General features: G+C 33.9%; 1 protein-coding gene across 2 annotated transcripts in view; it reads left to right on the top strand.

Annotated features, from left to right (window-relative positions):
- Positions 1–1,213: 1,213 nt before the first annotated feature.
- LOC119836407 (homeobox protein invected-like) overlaps positions 1,214–24,702 on the top strand; it is a 52,776-nt gene continuing 29,287 nt past the window's right edge. For both annotated transcript variants that reach the window (XM_038361720.1, XM_038361719.1), the window contains exons 1-3: positions 1,214–1,431; positions 15,981–16,948; positions 17,521–17,598. In XM_038361720.1, the coding sequence (XP_038217648.1) occupies positions 16,003–16,948; positions 17,521–17,598 (1,024 nt within the window). In that variant the 5' untranslated portion in view covers positions 1,214–1,431; positions 15,981–16,002. The remainder of the gene's footprint in view (positions 1,432–15,980; positions 16,949–17,520; positions 17,599–24,702) is intronic.

Here is a 24,702-nt window from a genome sequence, read left to right as displayed (position 1 = left end):
TTAAAAAGCTTGCAAATAATTACACATATTTTAAAAGAAACGACATAAGCTAAATGCTACCAACCTACCACTCTTTTAAAAGTAAATTTGTAATTTTTACAATTAATTGCAAGAATTTAACGAAAATTGAATTGGCTGCTAACGCATAAATGCATTTTTATAATTAACATATTCATTTATATTGAAAGCTCGATTTTTTTTTATAAAAAAAGTATAAAATGTCGATATTTTTTTAATACATAGAATCTACAGCCTACAATTTCCATTAAGGCGTGATATAAAATATAATTAAATCTATTGATTAACATAATTAAAATTATCGATACATTCCATGCAATTATTTGTCACTATTTTAATTTTGTCATAAGTTTATACCTAACTAGCGGTCCGCCCCGGCTTCGCCCGTGATACATATATAGACTATAGCCTTCCTCAATAAATGGGCTATCTAGCACTGAAAATTATTTTTCAAATCGGATCAATAGTTCCTGAGATTAGTGCGTTCAAACAAACTAACAAAGAAATTCTTCAGCTTTATAATATTAGTATAGATTTAAAATCCATTCAATTATAGGTAATTAGGTAAATAAAAAGAATACGAACAGGGACTAAGTTTTTAATTTTTTGTAGCATTAAATGCAATATTAAGATATTATTATGGATAGACACAAAATCGATCACGGGATTCGAATCCGCGTCTTAATCATTTAAATAGAATAATTCGTCGAAACAATAGAAGCATATATAAAATACACAATTAGTGATAAAGCTACCTAATTAATAAAATACTATATGATACAAACGTTTTTAAACAAAAACATTAATTTCAGAATAGGAACTAGGTACCAACCTACTAAAACCATTATCTCTACAATAGTAATTTTAAGTGCAAATATTAAATATATCAATCGATTCTCAATATGCCGCAAATATATTTCATTTTAATTTTAATTTCGTCACCATAACGTCTGTCAATACACACAACCTTTAGCGTAACATATGTCATGTAAATTTATCAATAATAAATAATAATTAAGTCGTAAGAAATCATACGTCAATCGAAAAGACGACAGCACAGATTCAACATACGGACAATATAATAAACATACCGAAAAATAAAACTTCCAGCCGATATAGGTAAAAAACGGCCACGCCCTCCCCTCCTTTCGGAGGCCACGCCTAAACTGGTGGGGATGAACCTTTATTCGCCAGTTCATAGATGCTTTCGCGGATCGCACACGTTTACTCGACTATATTTATTATAAAACCTCATTTTTTTCTAGTTCTTGTTCTCTATTCAAACTGTCAAATCTGTTTTTTATCTATGCCAGTGAACGTCATAATTGCCGCGCGTTTTGACAGGTGACTTTTTTAATTGTCGTTGTGTTGTGCTGTGAGTGTGTGGATTGTGGTGGATACGGTTTTTTAAAGGTACGTTGCGGAAGTGTTATTGCCTTTTTAATTGTCTTCTCGTTATTGTATCAACTGTAAATTTAATGCATTATTTTTAGAATTTCTTATTATATGATTAAAAGGAATTCTTGTGTGTTAAATTCCTATAAAATATTTTATGACTGAAACCACAGCCCGGCTGTAATAAAACAAACAATGCATCAAATTAAAAAACTAACTGGACTAATAAAAAATTAAAATAATTCCTACCTATAAATCTTATTATATATCTTAATCTCTAATATAAAATTATATACCTTAAAAATAAAGGAAAATAACCAAATATAGATAAATAAAAAATGAAGATATACTAAATGTTAACAAATGATGCAAACCATAGATAACATAACCTTTTCGCGCCCCAGCGGCACAGATGTAAGGAAATTTTTTCACAAGGCGGGGCTTGAATCTTCTCATTGAGAGGAGGCGTAAACACATAATGTATAATGAAAACAAATTTGTTATCACTGAATATTTATTGATTGAATATTATAAATTTGAGATGAAAAATTGTACGCGTGTGTGTGTTTAACGTAGATATTATGTTGTATATAAATTAGAGTATTGAAGTGTGTGTGATAGAAATATTATAAATACCACTAGCTGTTCGACTTGGTTTCACCCGTGGTACATATATAGCCAATTCCACTCAGTGGAATTGCAGCTTTCTAATGGTGTAAGAATTTTTGAAATCGGTCCAGCCGTTCACGCGTGATAGCGTGACCAAGGGAAATAGGGATTCATTTTTATATGTATAGATTTATTAGTAGCGTTCATAATTCTATTCTAGAATATAGGTCTCCGATGTCCCTGGGGGGAGGTACCACTCCAGATTCTAAAATGGGACCAAATGACTGGAATTTCCTATCAAACGAGGAAGTAAAACGTTAATCGTTTAAAAACACAGAGTCGAATTGACCTCCTTTATTATTGGGAACGTCGGTTAAAAATATAATAGAGAAATGCGGTAAATTAGTAAGAATAAAGTTAGAGTTAAGATTGTTGATATTAAGACTAATATTTCATTAGTCTAAAAAGTCTGAAATTTCCAACCTAAAAAATAGTATTTTCTTGTGTTTGATTTTACGCGAGTATTATTCATTTAGAAATTAAAGACTTTTAACTTATATATCAGTCTCCCCGTGACCACGCTCGCTGTAAAGTGTCGTTGGGTTAATAATATAATGAATAAATCGCGTTTAAAAGCCCTTAATTTGTAAACGTCAAAAATGTTTTCTATACGCGATTTAGTGATATAATAGATAGCTTACCGTTTCACTAACGAGTGATGCATACGAACATTCGTGCAGTGTCCGAATGTTCGCGATAATGTATGGATCTAACATTTACAAATGTTTTTCACACTTATGAGCTTGGATCTTCGTGTAAATGTAACCGGTATTATAATAAAATCGAACGAGTAAATAATTAGTGAATAACAAACATTTTATTATTATTATCGCTTGTTAGAAATAAAATAAAAACCGCGTAAGATAAATATTAAATTAAATGGATTAATATGTAAAATAAATATTAAATTAAATGGATTATAGTTTCGAAAATTGATTACCTAGGTGTTGATTATAAGACATCATATTTTTTTAATCTGCTGACTGGAAGCTGTTATTTTTTATCGAAATATAAATGAAACGTTGAAGTATGAATTTATCACGTAAATATATTGTAGCTAATTATTACAAACGAGATTGGCCTCTGCCCACGCTTTGAAGCCTTATTGTGCCGTGAAACATTTGTTATCTGTTACTATCCGTTTTATTTGACAACTCGCGACAGAACCTTTGCCGCGTTTTTTTGACGTGGCTGTATGGGGTATTGTCCCTTGCCTCGTTGAGTTACGTGCGTGTTACTTGTGTTTATTATTAATTGTTTGAAGTGTATTTAATGCTATTCTATTAAATTATAAAAATTGTCGTTGATATAGGTACTTCGAAATAATTTGTTTTTTTGTTTTGCTAATTATGAAGGTAAAGTTACTAATATTTCTTCTAAAATAAATAATATTTTACCATTACTAATCTATTTACATGTTTTAACATCCATATTTAGTTATCTTGAGTCTTTATTTAAATCGATCAAGTAGTTACTGAGAAAAATCGTATAAAACAAACAAAACTCTTATCACATTATAGATAGCTAACTCTAGCTTACCGCCCGCGGCTTTGTCCGTGGTAGCAAAACAAATCCATAGGAAAGAGATGTTTCCGCGCGGTAATAAGTGGCCTATGTCTGCTTCTAGCCTAACTATATCCAGACACAGAAATCATATTATAAAATCGACCCCTTGCGAAGTGAAAGACAGGCAAACTATCTGACAATCACATTTATTATTTGTTTCACTATTAGCGGTCCGCCCCGGCTTCACCCGTGGTACATATATAGCCTTCCTCAATAAATGGGCTATCTAACACTGTAAGAATTTTTCAAATCGGACCAGTAGTAGTAGTAGATAGCTGGATAACTGGAATAACACACAGGCAACTTTTTAACCCGATATTCCTACGGGATATAGACTTACGCGGATGAAACCGCGGGGCGCAGCTAGTTGGCTATAAGTCTACCTTCTAACTAGTTTGTGAAGTTTTTGTGGTGTTAAATAAACAATCTTTCTTTCTTCTTTCTATCTTCTTTCTCTCATTTATAATATTTAGTAAGATTTACCTGTGTCAGTTCACTTGGTCGTTACAAGAGGTTCCTATTATCTACCAATACATGGCTAAAGTTTGTTTGTTTGAATGCGCTAATCTCAGGAACTGCTCGACCGATTTGGATGAATTGTACCTACAGATATAGCTAGATACCCAATAAAGGATATAATATAGTTTTTAGCCTGGAAAACCTACGGACACGGGAGCTATGTAGGGAAAACCCCGGGGCGGTCTATATTTTTCTTAGTATAGTAAAAAACTGGTTTAATTTGTAGATATCACTACATAGTATAAAACAAACTCGCTTTGTCTGTCTCTATGTATGCTTAGATCTTTAAAACTACGCAACGAATTTTGATGTGGTTTTTTTGATAGATAGATTGATTCAAGACGAAGGTTTATATGTACAAAACCACCTATTAAACTACTCCGAAATAACGCGTGCGAAGCCGCGGGCAGAAGCTAGTTAGGTAAGAATACAATATTCTGATAAGTAGGATTTACATGGAAAACATATAATTATAATATAATACATAATAAAAATGGTTGTTATTCACGCCTGTCCTTATTTAAATAAATATAATAATTTATGCATGTCTGATTTTTATTTATGCGAAATGTCACACCTGTTTCAATATTTGATAGCGTTTAGTTGAATTTAATAGAGATTTTTATAGTTATCAGCCGAGTTTAAAATCGAGGTTGTTTGTGTTTGTTATCTCGTAACTGGGTGAATAGGTATCGATGATTCTTTTGTTATTCGAAAGCTGGTGCCGTTCTTAAATTGTGTGAAGTTCTGACGATTTTAATTTGTGAGTTTTTAGTTAAAAATAATCTCTGTCAATAAAAATGGAATCGCTAAATTCGCAAATTTTTCTCAACGTTTTTCTTAGGCTCGTTTCCTTGTCTTCACCCTTTCCAGCCCAATCCTTCCTACAGTCATCAATCCTTTCCTTATCCCTTACACTTTAAAAGTGGGCATCCGCAGGGGCACTACCTCTGCTCTGTTCGCGGGCGGTGATCGCTTACCATCAGGCGGACCACCAGCTCAGTTGCCCGATATAAAACGCATAGGTTTTTATGGTGGGAAGAAATGTACCATGGACGAAGCCGGAGTAATCGCTAGTCACTACATAGTATAAAACAAAGTCGCTTTCCCTGTCCCTATGTATGTTTAAACCTTTAAAACTGGGCGATGGATTTTGATGCGGTTCTTTTAATAGATAGAGTGATTCAATGATTCAAGAGGAAGGTTTATATGTACGATCTAATAAACTACTCCGAATTTATCGCGTGCGAAGCCGCAGGAAAAAGCTTGCTAAAAAAAATAACATAATAAGAGTAAATAGTATCTTTGTGAATTATTCGATACTAGGTGCGCCGCGCGGTTTCACCCGCGTAAGTCTGTATCCCGTAGGAATATCGGGATAAAAAGTGCCTATGTATAATTCCAGTTGTGCAGCTATCTACGTACCAAATTTCATTGCAATCGGTTCTGTAGTTTTTGCGTGAATGAGTAACAAACATACATATACATCAGGGATTTAATAGAATAAATTAGAACGCAATTACACACGCGTGTGAAGAATTAATCATTCCATATAAACATAGACACCAACATATTATTTGCTGTTAATAAATAAAACAGTTGTTAAATACTTTTACATATAATACACGTCATTTCGATATAATTTATTCTCACGCGGCTAAGGTAGGTATTTTTAAAGCGCTTTTATTTGCTTCACCTGTATGTTTGTAACCGACCCCTTTAGACTCGATGTTGCCCCACTCCAAGCGGACAGATTGAACTCAAACTCTGTACACTTATCGCGGATCGGCGACAATACAATAGTTTCATGAGTTTATCTTATTATCCTGATTAGGATCCGCAGGATTCAATAATTACCTTACGTATACTCTGTATAAGAGACAAGTGAGACAATTTAGTCGATTTTGCAATACAAACGTTTTATTCAGTTTGTTAAATTTTAGTTATTTTGTAAACAATCATATATTTATAAATACAACTGACTGTCGTAACGGTAAGTTAAAGTCCATTATAAAAAATTCAGCCGTTGCATAACATACAAACTGACACACTGAACAAAACTGACGGGGAAGATAGAGAAAGTAATAAGGAATAAGTTTAAGTTCTAATTAGAAATACGCGTATTTGATTATCTTATTGCTGTCTCACTCTTTCATACGTCCAATAGATTGAGAGTGAAAGAGATAAAACATTTATAAATTAGGATATAATCTTATAAAAACATAAAGTATAAAGTACGACCAGAGTTATGTACATACGTTATATTATAAGCAATTGATTAACTCAATTTGATAAGATTCGTTCCGCTTAATAGAGACCCGCATGATTGAATTAAGTTTCAAATAATGGGGTAAGTAAAATTATATGAGTTTTTTGATGATTTAATTTAATTATATATAGTATATGTGTATTTATTTATAAATTATACAATGTACTCCTCCCGACTTGCCCCGGGTCGATTGGTTAAAAAATGTATATATGGTGAAGGATTAGGTCTAATATTGTTCACGGAATTATCGGCTAACTAGCTGCGCCCGGTTCCACCCGCGTAAGTCTGTATCCCGTAGGAATGTCATGTTTCCAGTTGTCCAGCTATCTGCGTACCAAATTTCATTGCAATCGGTTCAGTATATTGCGCGAAAGAGCAACAAACAAACATACACATATACTTACATCCGTCTTCATAATCTTTCGCATTTATATTATTAGTAGGAAGGATAGGATAGGATGTAGCTAAAACAGTCCGATTTGAGAACCTCTTTTTGAGAACGTCGGTTGAGATAACGGCCATAAATGTAATTTAATTATAATTTGAAATCAATTACCGTGTAATTATAACCTTCCGTTTTATAAATATAATTATAATTTCATGTAAATTGTATTAAAAATTGATGATATTTTCATACGTAATTGCATTGTTCAAATAAACTTTAACGGTTTTAAAAAAACCAATTATTTAACACGATATTTAACATAACGCTTATAAATGGACATTTTGTTTGTCTGTTTGAACACACATAACTTAAAATTTTATGCAGTTATCCTTTACTAAGAATATAGACTTTATTTGATAACTTTTCGCCAACTGATAGCTACTTTATTCCTAAGCTACATTTGTAATAAATAAATCATTGTTTTGTTTGTATTTTGTTGTTAATAGAATAATTGTGAAAATGTGTTTGTTTGTTTTTCCTTCACTTTGCAATTCATTGATTATATGATATCATTTTTGAAGAATACAGATTAAAATTACTTATATAATGATTATCCATTCACTTATTAAATGACAGTCTTAGCACATTAAAATGAAATTAAATCAATTTTATAAATTAATTCATTATTTCTTAGATTCTCTGTTTAGAAGAGTGTTTTAGTTATAAATTTACAAATAAAAATATATTGATTCAGAGCATATCATTAATTAATATATGTAAGACTAGCTGCGCCCCGCGGTTTCATACCCGTTAGTCCGTATCCCGTAAGAATATCGGGATAAAAAGATGTTTATATGTTATTCCAGTTGTCCAGCTGTCTACGTACCAAATTTCATTGTAATCGGTTCAGTAGTTTTTGCGTGAAAGAGCAACAAACGCACACACATCCTTACAAACTTTCGCATTTATAATATTAGTAGGATGACAATCCATATAATGTTGTCGCTTAAGAACCACAGGATAGTTCATTGGCATCATTGTTATGTACATGTTACATATTATATAGAATTAAAATGTAAAAATTGATATTAATTTAAAAGAGCAACTACAGAGTTTGTTGCCGTCTCTTCTCTGTGCAAACTGCTTTCCGAACCGGTGGTAAATGTTAAAACTGTTATGACTTATGACGTAAACTGATTCTCGAAGAAATCTATTTGAATAAATATATGTCTGAATTCCATTATATTTCAGTCGAAATGCGCATTTCACAAAATGCACAAACTACAAAAGGTATAAACGCTACTCGAAAAAGTCCAGCCGTTTCCGTTTACCATAGACGGTTGAACAAAAAACGTAATGTCGTTGTATTTTAGCCGCATTTAAGACCTAGCTAGTGTTTACTCGACACTTAACGAATAACTGACTAATTAAGAAACTCTAGGTAATAGTTAATTATCTTTATCAAATATATTTCTTTTAAATTACTTTATATGGCAGCTGTTTTCTAGTGGTTATTTTTAACCATTGATGCAAATAGGGAAGTTACGACATTGCATGTGTATGGGCACTGCTATAAAACGGAGAAACGGATTTGTATGCGGTTTTATTAAGTTCAAATGTCGAACTCAAACTCAAACATCTATTTATTCAATTAGACTTCTCATAGAAGCAGTTTTTGAATCGTCATAACACAATATTAACATTTACCACCGGTTCAGGAAGCAGTTTCTGCAGAGAAGAGCCGACAAGAGACTCTGTAGTCGCTTATTAAAATCATAAAACATTTTACATCCTATCCTACTAATATTATAAATGCGAAAGTTTGTATGTGTTGTTGGGTGTGTGTGTTTGTTGCTCTTTCACGCAAAAACTACTGAACCGATTGCAATGAAATTTGGTACGTAGACAGCTGGACAACTGGAATAATATATAGGCAACTTTTTATCCCGATATTTCTACGGGATACGGACTTACGCGGCTGAAACCGCGGGGCGCAGCTAGTTTAAAATAATCATGTCAGAGAAATGTCCTGTGTTTCATAAGTGATGTATGTATTGACCAATATATTTAACTAGCGGTCCGACCCGGCTTCGCCCGTCGCACATATATAGCCTGTAGCCTTCCTCAATAAATGGGCTATCTAACACTGAAAGAATTTTTCAAATCGGTCCAGTAGTATAGTAGTATCTGAGATTAGTTCAAACAAACAAACCAACAAACTCTTCAGCTTTATATTAATGATTACAATTTAATTTTTATGTTATTTTATATTAGCTGCGCCCTGCGGTTTCACCCGCGTAAGTTTGTATCCCGTAGAAATATGCCCATATGTTGTTCCAGTTGCCCAGCTATCTGCGTACCACATTTCATTGCAATCGGTTCAATAGTTTTTGCGTGAAAGAGTGACAAACATCCATACATACATCTATTCTTGCTAACTTTTACATGTATAATATTAATAGGATATAGATACCTTATATCACATTGCATACGTCCAGTTGAATGCAGGCAAGGTTAGCCTTAGCAATAGGCGTCTTCATCCATTTTCCTTTCAAATAAATAGATAAATAAACAAACTGGCCACTAGTTCATTCACAGACATACCATAAACCAATTAAAGAAAGAAAAAAAAAAACGTAATGTCATTCGCACCGCCATTTTGAATTTCGTAGCGCGTTCGAATTTCAAACGGTGGTAGGTGTCGTTCGGAAACCGTTAATAGTGTTGCCACAGAGCAAAAACGAATTCCATTCCACGCAATGGGTATATATACATATTTTTCATAATTTATTTCTTATTTAACGTTCGCGTAAATACTGGGCTATTACTGTGGTGAATTTTTTCCTACCATTAACACGATGTGGTACAGAGTAAAAAATTGTTTCGCGTCGGTTCATTAAACTGTGGAGTAATGTTGTAGCGAGCTGGTTTATTGCTATAATCTAGATATCTAGCTTGTTATATGTGCTAATTATTTCTTGTATATGGTCTAAATTAATAAAGATACAGAATAAGGCGACCAATGTGTGTCTACATTGAGTTTCATCATTATCTCTCTCGCTCGCTTTCAATTTAGGCGGCCAGCCTTATCCAGAAGCGATTTCTTTCAGACAACCTTTGGAATCCTACTATCCTACTAATATTATAAATGCGAAAGTTTGTAAGGATGTGTGTGTGTGCTTGTTGCTCTTTCACGCAAAAACTACTGAAGCGATTGCAATGAAATTTGGTACGTAGACAGCTGGACAACTAGAATAACAAATAGGCAACTTTTATCCCGATATTCCTACGGGATACGGACTTGCGCGGGTGAAACCACGGGGCGCAGCTAGGTCAAATTAAGTCAAAACTCTTTCATTGTCCGCCTGTCTGTTTATCCGTCTGCCACCACGCTGTATCTCCCTTGATAGTTAGGCAGTTGAAATTTTCAGAGACGATGCATTTCTGTTGCCGCTTTAACAATAAATGATAAAAAATCAAGGTTAAGCAACAGTCGGCACGGTCATAAAATGGATGGGCGACATTTTTTTTGCAGTTGCGACTGGAATTTAACGGACTTTTTTTGTATGCTCACCAATAATTTTTGAAGATTAGCGAGTTCAAACAAACAAACTCTTCGCTCTATGTACAGATTGTTTGAGAAACCTCGTTTTTATGATAACAATGGACATATATGTGATTAATTTATTACACAAGGTGTCATAAACAACGTGATAAAATACCATTTAGAGAGTAAATGTAGATAGAATTAACCATAAATAATGAATTATATTTTTTACATTGTAGCAAGTGTTGCTAATATGAAAAAAAAAAAAATTAAAACAGATGTCGGAATGTCAGTAACGATTGAATGTTATAATATCTTATGAAACAATCATTATCTTAACCGACTTCAAAGAAGGAGGGTATTAATTCGACTGTAATTTTTTGTTACTCTTTATTTATAACCGACTTTGAAAAAGTAGGCTTATCAATTCGACTTTATTTTTTTACCTTTATTTATAACCGACTACGAAAAAGGAAGGTTATCAATTCGACTGCATTATTTGAGTTTTACTGGGCGAACCAATTCCGATGATACTTTTCTTATTTGAAAGCTGACTCTCGTGTGGTCCCATTTTACGTTGGTCTAGTACGGACAATTTGTTTGAAAATATGTTTATTTGTTTATCTACAGATACCTCCATATTATATGAAGGCAAAGTTGATGAATCTGTGAGTTTGTGACGTTGTAGCGGTAATATCCGGATCTACTGAACCGTTATTTTAATGATTTTCATTAATAGAAAGCTACGTAATGACGACAATTATGACAAGTTACACAACGGAAAAAAAATTGGTCACCCATCCAATTTTTCACCGTACCAACCGTTGCTTAGCCTCGATTATTTGTTGAATTAATGCACTATATCTGACAATGTCTCTTAATTACGATTCATGAGCGACAGACAGACAGACGGACAGATAAGTCTATCAGAGTCCCATCTTCCCCCTTGTATATAGTCTACTAGCTACGCCCCGCGGTTTTACCCGAGTAAGTCTGTATTCCGTTGGAATATCGGGATAAAAAGTTGCCCAAGTGTTATTTCAGTTGTCCAGCTATCTACGTACCAAATTTCATTGCAATCGGTTCAGTAGTTTTTGCGTGAAAGAGCAACAAACGAACATACCCATACTCACAATCTTACGCATTTATACTTTAATATGTAAATCCTAGTATTTTCTTGTGTTTGATTTTACACGAGTACATTTGTACATTTAGAAATTAACGAATTTTAACAGATAAAGTAATTTAAAATCGATTTATTCATTATATTATGAATAAACCGCGTTTTTAAATCCGTTAAAAAGTATTTAATTTCCAAATGTAAATACTAATTTATGCCTAAATTCTAAATCGATTAGCAATACTACAAGACCTAGGAAATAAGTCAATAACGGCGTGACAGGTTCAAACCTGGGAATCGAGAGAATCCTGTTTCGCCACGAAAATAAATAGTATTGGAATAGATATTTAACCAAACAGACGAACAAACTACATAAACAATTTTTTAAACATTTTTTTTTTGTAAAATAACTTCAAACTACTAGTTCGCCCCGGCTTCGCCTGTAGTACATATATAGCTTACGTCACTCAGCGAAGTAGCAGCTGTCTAATGGTGAAAGATTTATTTAAATCGGTCCAGCAGTTTTTGAGTTTATCCATTACAAATAGAAACAAACAAACAAACAAAAATGCAAATTATTCCTCTTTATCATATAAGTGTAGATAGAAGTAAGATTTTTTTTATTCATTAAACAATTAATTAAATAAAATACTTCGAAAAACCAGTTAAAAAGCTCATCAGTTTGTCGTGAAATAAAAAAAAAACACAAAAATATTTAACTCGAAAATGAGTCACTTTCTTATTGATTACTGAAACCGCCAACACCTAAAATTGCAAATTGCCAAGCGATTAAATTAATGCCTTAATGTATGCTATTATGGTTCATAATCGATTGCCAATTCTGTTAAATCGTTTGTTAGGGCAAAGTTAGTTTGCGGCTGTATTGACCCGTATGCGAACGGGTTAAGGTCGAGATTCTGTTGTGTTTGATGTGATTAATTTGGTAAGTCGTAAGGATTTCGACCACGTCGTGTGTGGTCCAGTGCTTCATAAGTGGAAGTTACTCTATTACAGTTTATTTAATTACAATATTGTTTTGTTTGATTGTTTTTGATTCGGTATTGATTCGTTTGATAAAGATAAGAAAAAATATGAAGTCATAGTAAATAGCTTTAAACTAGACTTCTTATGTCAGACAACATATATATCTTAACATTAAAGTGGTTTTAATCGCATGTTTCTTCTATTTAAAACAAATATTTAAGAGAAAATTCAAATGAGATGTTATTAAATTTACAAATAACTTTTAATCGTATTATAATAGACTGGTTAAACATAAAATTAACCAGATTATATATCAATAAAGATATTCTTTAATAGGTCGTAAACTAACTATTTACAATCAACCAATTTGTCAATACCAATATGTGACCTTTTCTATTCATTTTCGTAATACATTATTGAAATACTTTTTATTTTATTTATAAATATTAACTGTAGCTATAAAATAGTTATTATTTCCTTTCGTCAATCTATAAATGGGCTTAATATAATAAATATAGAATTTTCAATGGGTCTTCTGTGAATTTCACACAATAATTGGCTTGCAACGCTTTCTTGTCTTTGCAATTATTGTTTTATTAGGCTAATGAGTTTTATAATTTCCATTATTCAGCAAAAAGTTTTATTTATTAAATTTCTGTTACCGTTTTTATGGAGGCAATTGATTGTCTGTGACAGCGTGTTTTTTTATGATTATGTTGAGTTATTGGCACTGGATAGTAATTTTATTGTTTCGAAATTAAAGAAATAGTTGAAAACTACTTTCTGTCCGTTGCCAGATATGTGTTGACAATTTTTTGTGGAATCGAATCGAATAAATCACTTTTACTGTCATAAACCTCACTTATTCCTGTTACTACAATTCTAAATTACATTAATATTCATATTAGTAATATAATACACGCATATTTAAAACAGTACAGTTGATGAATAATCTTATAGTGGTGGTTTATTTAACAAAAATTATACATTTAAACTACTTTTCTAAACTTCACAATAATGATCTTTCATATAAAAGCGAATTGGCTTAAATAATTACATGTTTTAGTAAGAAATAACCAGCTATATACACGTTTTCTACAGAGAAGCTCACCGTTGTATCTTGAGAAGGAGGTTCCTACAAAATGGAGGTCCCATTGTGGCATTTATATTTAAGTACCTACATAAGTGACCTCTATTGTTTTCTTTATAGCGTGTTTTCTTACTTTCTAGTACCAACAACCTATCAAACACAAAAAGAATCACGACAATTGGTTATACACTTCAAACCTCACCGTTATCTAGTAAAGAAACCGAAAAAAAAACACAATCGAATTGACCTCCGCTTTTTAAGAACGTCGGTTAATAATACGTAAGTAGAGTAACATTCGCGTGGCATAACCCGTTTTGTCTTACACGGTTTTCGCTAACCGCAGTCTGGTTCTGTATTTATTATAATTATTTATTACCTATTTAGTATTTACGTTTAGTCTGGAATAGGACATTCGGTTGTAACCTAGGTAGCAAGCTCGGCTGGGCAATAAACTTAATTACTGTAGTGGTTGGTAGTTTTGATTAGAATAATTGGATATTATGGAAACAAAAAATCCGACTCTTTGATTTTATTATTATACTAGACGCTCGTCCCGGCTCCGTCCGGATATCAAGATTCCTGTTATATCCCAAAGGAGCATTGGATACCCTGTCTGTATACCAAATTTCATCAAAATCCGTTCAGTAGTTTCAGCGTGATTGATGGAGAAACATTCAAACAAACAAACTTTCAGATTTATGTGATTATTTTTACGATGTTTTATTTGATATCCGTATTGCTGTCCTTAAAAAATCCTCTCCCCTTCACACTTTTTTATTCTATTTTATTTAAAGACTAAGTCGGGGTGACTTAGTCTTTTTTATCTATTTATCTTTATGTATTTATTTATTTTTATCGTTTTTTAATTTTTGACCCACAATTCTGATCATCATAACGACGTTGGGTAAAAGAGGAAGTCGATCCAAATTAAAGATTTAAATGAAACAAGCTGTGCTCCGCGGTTTCGGCCTACATCACCCGTTTAGGAGTTTGTTATTCTTTCACGCAAAAACTACAAAACCAATTGCAATGAAATTTCGTAAGTAGATAGCTGGACAAGTGGAATAACACATAGGCAACTTTTTATCCCGATATTCCTACGGCATACAGACTTACGCGGGTGAAACCGCGGGGCGCAGCTAGTATTGGCGTATATCTATTGTCTCATGGAAAACATTATTTACTCTGATACAATGGTGACCATGATAAATATCCAGTTGCCAGATATAATTAATATGTTTATATAAATTAATTTATGTTGTTGAAACAGCTGGGTGTTTTATATAGTTGTAATTTATTGCTAATTGATTTATTCGTTAATTATAGTGGATATTTTAATTTGTGCGTAACATGTCATCATCTTCAGCCCATATATGTTCCCACTGCTGGGACACAGGCCCCCTATGAGGCTTCAGGCCATAATCCACCACGCTGGCCAAGTGCGGGTTGGCAGATGTCACATGTCTTCGAACTTTTGATTCTTGGACATGCCGATTTCTTTATGATGCTTTCCTTCACCGATTCGAGCAGTAGCGGTGTACAGATAAATAAAAAATCAATAGCATGCTCGCCTGGTCTCAAACCTTATACTTTGCGATCGCACTCCAATATCCTTACCACTGAGGCACCATTGATTTTTTTACTAAAATGTTTTAATTGTTTTTAAATAACTATGTAGTGCTCGTGACTCCATTGTGGTTTTCTATTATTTACCATTATAAATCGGATACACTTTGGAGGTGCGCTGCGGAATTACACAACTTGATTCCGCCATCCCCATTCTTCCATCGATCATCGAGGCGCACAGACTCCAGGCACCGCTTTATGGTGGATGTTCCATGTACCCGGACTAAGCGGTTCGACTCTACATTTTTTATTCGAACCGCAAGGGACTGGAACTTGCTTCCTGAGTCTGTGTTCCCTGACGGGTATAATCTGGGGATCTTCAAAAGTAGAGTGAACAGGTACCTTCTAGGGAAGCGCGCTCCTCTTAGGCTACATCTACGCTTACCAGCAGGCGAGATGGTAGTCAAGCGCTTCCCTATCACACAATAAAAAAAAAAAAAAAATGTAACTAAGTGTTTTCTTTCAAGAATATCCTGCTACATTAGGTGATATGGAGATTGAGATTCATGAGATTAACAAACAAACAGATGAATATATTAACAATTATTATTATTTTTTTTCTGGCACCCATTTTATATGTATATTCATTTAACTATCATACTAAATAAAATGTTATGGACAGATGGCTTAAACCTGCCCAATATAGGGTTACAGCAATTTTCCTATCATATTTCTATTGTGTTGTCACAGTGAAGTCTTATGAGCAGTAGCATAAGCTAAGCTATTTATAAATCAAAACCTCGATTCGATCAAAGTGCATTCCAGTACTAAAATAACCATATTTTTTGACAGATGGCGTAAAAACCAGCGCAAAATGGCGGCGGTGTCCTCCGCGCACTTGCAGGATCGAATCAAAATCCAGGACCACAGCGACGATGAGCAGGAACCCTTCTCCCCCCACAGGGAGACCAACAGCCCCGAGCCGGAGGAGGAAACGAGACAGATACACACGTCCCCCTTCTCCATTCACAATGTGCTTAAGAAAGAACGAGACAGCAACAGTCCGGAGAACGTTTTCTCAACAGATAAACTGTTACAGAACACACCGCATTATGAGGACAGTCAATCTAGAAACTCCGAAAGCGTCAGCCCCCGGCTTGATGATGAAAATGCGACTGAAATAAGCGTCGATGACAACTCATGTTGTAGCGACGACACTGTCTTGTCCGTCGGTAACGAAGCGCCAGTCAGTTACGATAAGTCCCCTGACAACCAGCTCACTTCATTTAAACACATACAAACGCATTTAAACGCCATATCCCAGTTAAGCCAAAACCTAAATATGAATCAACCGCTTTTATTACGACCTAACCCAATCACGCCAAACCCACTGATGTTCCTAAACCAACCGCTACTCTTTCAAACGCCTTTAATAAATCATGACCTAAAGAGTGTCCCTAGGACACCCCAAAACTATAACCCCCAATACAGCGGGTTCAGACGGAGCCAAGAATTTTCCAGAACGGATGAAAACAGGCGGCAGAATTACGCCAAGTCTCCGGAAGAATCAGAAGGTGATTTCATGAACCAGAGCTGTTTGAAATTTAGCATAGATAATATATTAAAAGCGGATTTCGGCAGGCGGATCACAGATCCCCTAAATAAGAGGAAGACTGTTAAAGCTAGGTTCGAAGGCAAGAAGGACGTGCCAGTACAAAAACCTGAAGAGGCTAGGGTTCCTGAAGTTAAACCTAGTGATAAAGGCGCTATAGATCTTTCAAAAGCTGATGACGCGGCGAGCAATTCTGCATCTAGTGGAGGTGAGCTTATATTTTAGTTTTTTGACTGTTTCTACATAACCTAAGTTATCTTCTATTTCATATTGCTACCGTCTGCGCGACATAGGCTATAGCTAGCAAGCCGGACAATAAAATTGGATTGATAAATCATTCCTATATTTAGATGACTTGAATCAATATATTTCATACTAGCTTTTGGCCGCGGCTTCGTAATCGTTCAATTCGGAGTAGTTTAATAGATTTTATTATATACATAAACCTTCTCCTTGAATCATTCTACCTATAAAAAAAATCCGCTGCGTAGTTTAGAAATTTAAGCATAGGGACATAGTGACAGAGAAAGTGTTTTTATACTAGGTAGTGACTTAAAAGTCATTTGTCCTGGCTTCGCCTGGGTTAATCCGTATAAATATATATTACTCGATACAGCTTTCTAATGATTTTTTTGAGATAGCTCCATCAGTTTTTAAATGAAATCATAACAAACTAACCTTTCCTATAAATAAGATATATTCTTATGACAGTATGTCTCTATTCGCTCCTAATTCATCACCATATCAAATACAGCAGTATTATTGGTCCCCAATTTTCAGGGACTACAAGTGGTGATGGCCCCATGGTGTGGCCCGCGTGGGTCTATTGCACCAGGTACAGCGATCGACCCAGTTCCGGTAAGTATTAAATTTAATTAACATTTCTAATCAAAATAGTCTAAATATTACTGTATACTAATATAAGATGAAGAGATTGTTTGGTTGAACGCGCTTATCTCAGGAAATACTGGTCCGATTTGAACAATTCTTTCAGTGTTAGATAGCTCATTTATTGAGGAAGGCTATATAATATATACCACAGGCGAAACCGGGGCGGATCGCTAGTAGAAATATGTTTAATGATATTGTTCAATTTAAAGTTTGACGTTTAAATGAAATCAATGTAAGATAATAAAGGAAAGGGAGGGCCCCCAGTGGGCTAATTATAATATAATTCTCTTAGGGGCGGTTTTTATGTTAATTTAATATACTGTGGGCTTAGATAAGGGTGTATGATTGATAAGGGTGTAGGTCTAATGTAAGATTTGTTAATAGCGGTAAATGAAGTGTGGGATTTATTATGCAGTGATGCGCTGTTATTGGTACTGTGTGTTATTAGAAACAGTTTTTTTGAAGTGAAACTTCTTTAGAATCGTTGTGATTTCAAACCTGATACAACGGAAAAAACGACAGGTGAGAGACACAAATACAAAAATGTGTAGAATGAAGCCGGCAAAGAATGAGACAGAAATATACATACTATTTTATCTTTTATATATATTCATCTCATTCTTTTGTCGATTTACTGAAGTTTCACTTCTATCGTGTGTGAATCACACACACACAGTTTTTTACTCTTCTAGGGTTCCGTAGTAGACTACTACCTATAATACCTGTTATATTACCTATAATACTACCTATTACTGATAAACAAACAGTACAACAATTACAGATAAACAAACAGATATTGTTACATTTATCTACTCTTCAATACATAGTATAAAACAAATAACTAACTGCAACGCATTTTCATGGGTTTTTTTTTATAGATAGATAGAGTCAAGAGGAAGGTTTACATATAATAACATCTATAACTATTCCGAGTTAACGCGTGCGAAGCCGCGGGCATAAGCTAGTTATGTATAATAATGGGAAATCAAACAAAAATAACACAATAACGGTGATATGATACTAACCTCCGATGATAATTAACTATCATAGGATCAGTAAAAACTCTAGGTAATTTGCCCCAAATGCCCCATGCCCCATACCCCATAAGGGGACACGGGAATTTTCTCGAATAAAATTAATTCGTTTAAAAGATTAAATAAAATGAACGAAACCAATCACTTTTCACATCATTAGGGTCGCTACATCTTGTAAATATTTATGCATAGGGGTGAGTTGCAATAGAAATTGTTTCGTAGGGATGTGCTGTGGTTTTTATCGATATATTTTACATACCCCGCTACGATAAGGTTGATCTGGGATTAATCCCTATCCTATCCTACTAATATTATAAATGCGAAAGTTTGTAAGTATGTGAGTGTGTTTGTTGCTCTTTTATGCAAAAACTACTGAACCGATTGCAATGAAATTTGGTACGTAGAGAGCTGGACAACTGGAATAGCATATAGGCAATTTTTTATCCCGATATTCCTACGGAATACGAACTTACGCGCGTGAAACCGCGGGGCGCAGCTAGTATAATATACTTACATCTAAAACAAAATATAAAAACAGTAGGGCTTCCCATCAGCAAAGCTACGAATAAGATTTTGACATTTACAGGAGAGAAAATTTATTTAAATATTATTTAAATAGAATATCACGAACACACGCGGGCGGGTTGCTAGTTTATATACCATATTCTGACCTAAAACTTTAATTTTTTATCAGTTCTTTGGCATCAATGTTATGTACATGTTACATATTATGTAGAATTGAAATGTAAAATTTACATTATAAAAGAGCAACTACAGAATTTCTCGCCTGCTCTTCTCTATATAAACCGCTTTTCCGAACCGGTGGTAAATGTTAAAACTGTGTTATGACGATTCAAAAGTGCTTCTTTAAGAAGTCTAATTGATTAAATATTGTTTGAGTTTAATAACGGATTTAAAACCTTTATCACAATTATTTATAAAGAAGTTTTTCAGCGAGCCTTGAATATAATCACTACATAGTATAAAACAAAGACGCTTTCTCTGTCCGTATGTCCCTATGTATGCTTAAATCTATAAAACTACACAACGGATTTTGATGGGATTTTTTATAAAGTGATTCAAGAGGAAGGTTTATATGTATCACATCTATTAAACTACTCCGAACTTTAAAGCTAAGTATCTTAAAGCTAGTACAGAATAAAACCACCTTCAAATCCGTTAAAAAACAACCCATTATTGAACTATTTCAACAGATTCTGAGAAACTGGTGACTATGGCATCTAGTTGGCCGACTAATGAGGCTTGACTGTCTCAATTAACTACACCATTATTGATGTTATTCCATCGTTTGTGTAGTCATACACCATTGGGTACGCGTGATGGACATCCGGTTGTGGGTAATATGTGAAAAATGTTGTTTTTATTGTAAAAAGTTAAATATATGAGGGTTTGTTGATTAACACGCTTTTATTAGCTTCACCTGTATGTATGTAACCGACGCCTTTAGACTCGATGTTGCCCCACTCCAAGCGGACAGATTGAATTCAAACTCTGTACACTTATCGCGGATCGGTGACAATACAATAGTTTCATGAGTTTATCTTATTATCCTCATTAGGATAGCGGGGATTAAATTAAGTCCTTACTTGCCAAAAGAGCAAGTGAAGCTAAAATCATTTAAGCATTATTCAGACGCACACAAAACTTCATGAGAATCGGTCCAGCTATTTCGGTGGTATGGTAACTAACATTGTGACACGAGAATTTTGTATAGAGATTAACATCTTTATAAGACCATACATATAAACATTCAAATACATAGACAAACGACAAACCATCCCAATTAAAATATTTTATGTATTAATTGCATTTGATTCATTAGTGCGGCATTGCGGAGTAAGATATAAAACCTAATTGTTAAGTTAATTAGTACTCAAGCAATTACTAGAATCCCACTGTCCCACTATCCCACGACCCCACGATCCCACCGCATTCTTTAATCTTCTTGGAAACCATCTCAATATCAATGGACGAGCAATCTCATTTCCTAATTTGGAATTATAATATTTCGTCTACACATGTCCTTATTTTTTATTTTTTTCTCATTATCTGCTTATGTGTGCTTCCATTGTAGCGTCACGGCCGTGTTGTGAATTGTTTTTTCAACTAACTTCAAAAATAGGAGGTTTCCCAATCGACTACTTATTTTGTGTTATATGTGTAGAACTTTAGTCTGGCTAAAATGATTTTGATGATACTTTTTAGTGTGAAAACTGATGCCTCCGGTGTTTCTGAAGGCGGTTTATAATTACTCTGACTTAGCTCTGAGTAGACGGAGCTTTATTTTAGAAACAAGATTATTATGACATTAATTAAGGGGCTGGAGGGGATGTGAAGTAACGCTGAATTATGCATGTCTATAGCGTTTACGACCGGTCTAGAAATCTAGGGTTCTGCATGTAGTGTTAACATATTAAAATATGCGTTTGTAAATGTTATGAATTATCTGTGTAGTAAAGTTAATTCAAAAATGTTCAACAATTTCGGGTGTTGGAAACTTAACTTTTTGTGACATCTCTTCTAATCCACAGATTTAGAATTCTTAAAATACCCTGAAAACGTAATAAGTTGTATTTACATCAATTATTCGAATCTCGTGCAGAACAAACGTACAAAAAGATAGTTTATTGTACTTTCCATTAAAAGAAAATACAGCTATCCAAATATAAACAGACACCTCAATTCATTTATGCATAGAACAGAATAATTTATAATCTATGGTCTATGGTCAATGGTTTTATCGCCGTTTGACATTATTACTGTCTATTATAATCTATAAACAAGATGGCGGACATTTTGACAAGCGACATTTGCATGTGTATAGGTTTAATAAAAATTATTGGTGATGATGGCGCAATAAACATAAATTTTGTGTGCGAAACTATTTTATTATGCATATAACCAGATTTTGTAGACTTGGAAAATTTATACTGTCATAAAAATATGTAAGTTTGTCCGTTTTTATTTTTGACACGTTTTTATTAGCCTCATCTGTGTGTTTGCATGCTTGTATTTCTTTTTTATGTGACAGTCGGCAATGGAGCTGATGGGACGCCTGATGGTAAGCGCTACCACTGCCCATGAATATTTGTAGAGGCATAAGGTCCATTGCAGACCTTACGCCTCTACAAATCGATTGCCGACTTTTTGCGAAGGGATTAAGCAAGGATTACCGATAGGAATAAAGGAAAGGACTGGGAAGGGTAAGGAAAAGGATATGGGCCTCCGGCTCCCCCACTCACCGAACGAAACACAGCAGAATGCTATTTCACGCCGGTCTTCTGTGGGAGTGTGGTACTTCCCCGGTGCGAGCTGGCCCAATTCGTGCCGAAGCGTGCTCGACTACCACATACTATATGTATGTACGCATGCTTGTAGGCGAGGGCTATGGACTCGATTTTAACCCACTTTAAACGGACAGATTTAATTCAAACTCTGTACACTTATCAAGGATCTGAGACAGTACAATAATTTCATGAGTTTATCTTATTATCCTGATTAGGATCGAATAAGCTTAGCTTACACGTAATATCCAAGTATTTAAAACTTAAAGCCTAATTTTATATAAGAAACATTTTATGTTACACTAGTGATCCGCCCTAGCTACGCCTATTGTATACACATACCAAATAATACTTGCAACCACGTATATATCTAACGGTGAGATAATTTTTGAAATCCGTCCAGTAATTCCTGAGATAACCGCGATCAAACAAGCAAAATTGTCACCTTCATTAGTACATTTTAATACCACCGCAAGCATGTGAAATCGAATACAAGAAATAACTAACATTCAATTAACAAGGTAAAAATTTATCGCAAATGTTCAATTTCTTTGAATTCATTAAAAGGGACATGACATTTTGACATATCCAGTGTAATTATTATGTTATTTTTACACCCCCTTATCTGTTCTACTGGATTCTTGGTAGAAAAATAATAAATATGCGGGTACTGCGCATGCGTATAAAAACTTGTGTAGCCTGTACGGTATCTGATTATGTCACGAGTATACTGAACTAGCTGTGTACCACGGTTTCACCCGCGTGAGTCCGTATCCCATAGGAATATCGGGATAAAAAGTTACCTATATGTTACTCCAATTATCCAGCTGTCTACGAACCAAATTTCATTGCAATCGGTTGAGTAGTTTTTGTGTGAAACAGCGACAAACACACACACACATCCTTACCAACTTTTTTATAATATTAGTAGGATAGTAGGATTTGCTTGTTAAAAAACAATATATTAACATAATAAAATCATGAAATTTGGTGGTAAAATTCAACATACACAACTACTCATTTTAGTTTGTTTTATAGCACGCACGCGTTTCTGGGTAGTTTAATAAATGTTACTATACTTATAAAACATTTTTATGAATCAGTAACATCGAAATCCATTGTCTAGTTTTGAAGATCTAAACATACAGACATACAGACGTGGAAACTGACTTTGCTTTATACAATGTAGCGATAATGAAAATCGTAGTCGATCAAGTTTAATGTTTTAACTTATTTTTGGAATCTTTTTACTTTATCTCTTTCGAATTAAAAATAGCATCATCGTATTTGAAGATAACGGTTAGGAAGAATTGACATCATAAATATTTTTAAATATTTATTAATATTAGAACCTAATTAAACAATTTAAAGCCACTTAATTATGTGCAATGAATATTGATCGAGAAAACTGAATGCAGTCGATGAATCACGAAAATTATGATAATATATGCGTTCACATTAATTAAACATTTAACAAATTGCGAACATCGATACATTGACACATCACTACATAAACATATGTTTTCCCGCTTCATTGAATGCGCAATTTTATGGCGCATCCCTCTTTGTACTCAATGATTATCTGTGCGTGGGTGGTTTTGGCGCGAAACGAATGACATATGTCATTGTGTTTTTTTTTTTAATTAAGTTGATGGCTGGCTAGCTTTTGTTTTATTCAACATTATAACATACATTCTAATTTTAAAGTGTACATAAAATTATCACATTCAATTAATAAAATTATTCTAAAATATTTATGAACAAATATATTTACCTACGTTAATTATTTGACCAACTCAACTTTACACAAGTCTACCATCCATTCATATCATTTTAGTTAAAATTGAAAAATGATACTGCCGAAATAACATAACACTGATTTCCAACTACATATTCAATAAAACCTCATTAAAATCGTCATAATTATATGACGAAGCGTCCAATTATAGCAGCAGTGTGATTCACACCATACAATGAAAAGTAGCAATTATATCGCATAATTGTAGCTGTTAATTAACTGTTCGTTACGTGATAATAACCATACCGACACCGATACCTATACCGATAACGATACCGATAATTATTCTTTTTTAGAGGAGAGGTGCGAATGTAATATAATAGGTCTGTGATATATAATAAAAAAAAAACTATCAAATATATATAATGAGTTCATACTTTTCGTAAAAACATTTATGTGAAATGAAACAGTTACTTACAATCTTAATAATATTTGGTTATTGCTTATTAATAGGTATTTGAAAAGCCCTACTAATGAGAAGTCTGTCTCTTTTTTACGCCTAAACCATTGAACCGATGTGGATGAAATTTGGTGCAGAGGTTGTGTGAGACCTAAGAAAGAATTTAGGATAGTTTTAATGCCGGAAATTTCTTGGGAACGCGAACTATTAAACCAAACGAAAAAACTGTTAAACGGTTAAACCTCAGATTGTCAATTTTTGCTTTGATTTGAACAAAGCCGCGTGCCGAATGCTAGTATAGTCATAAAACCCATTGAACTACTATAAACCTATCTACACTAATATTATCAATATGATACTTTTGTAATTTTGTATGTTTGCAATGTTTTCACGCAAAAAACACTTTAGCGATTTCAAAACTGCTTACATCTTTAGAAAGCTGCTACTTCACTGAGACACATAGGCTATACTTAGTCTGGCCATAAATACTGTTACACTTAATTATAAAAAAATATTACATTTGAATTTCGAATC

This window comes from Zerene cesonia, chromosome 24, assembly GCF_012273895.1.
Source record: "Zerene cesonia ecotype Mississippi chromosome 24, Zerene_cesonia_1.1, whole genome shotgun sequence".
Lineage (NCBI taxonomy): Eukaryota > Metazoa > Arthropoda > Insecta > Lepidoptera > Pieridae > Zerene > Zerene cesonia.
This window is presented reverse-complemented; position numbering and strand designations above follow the sequence as displayed.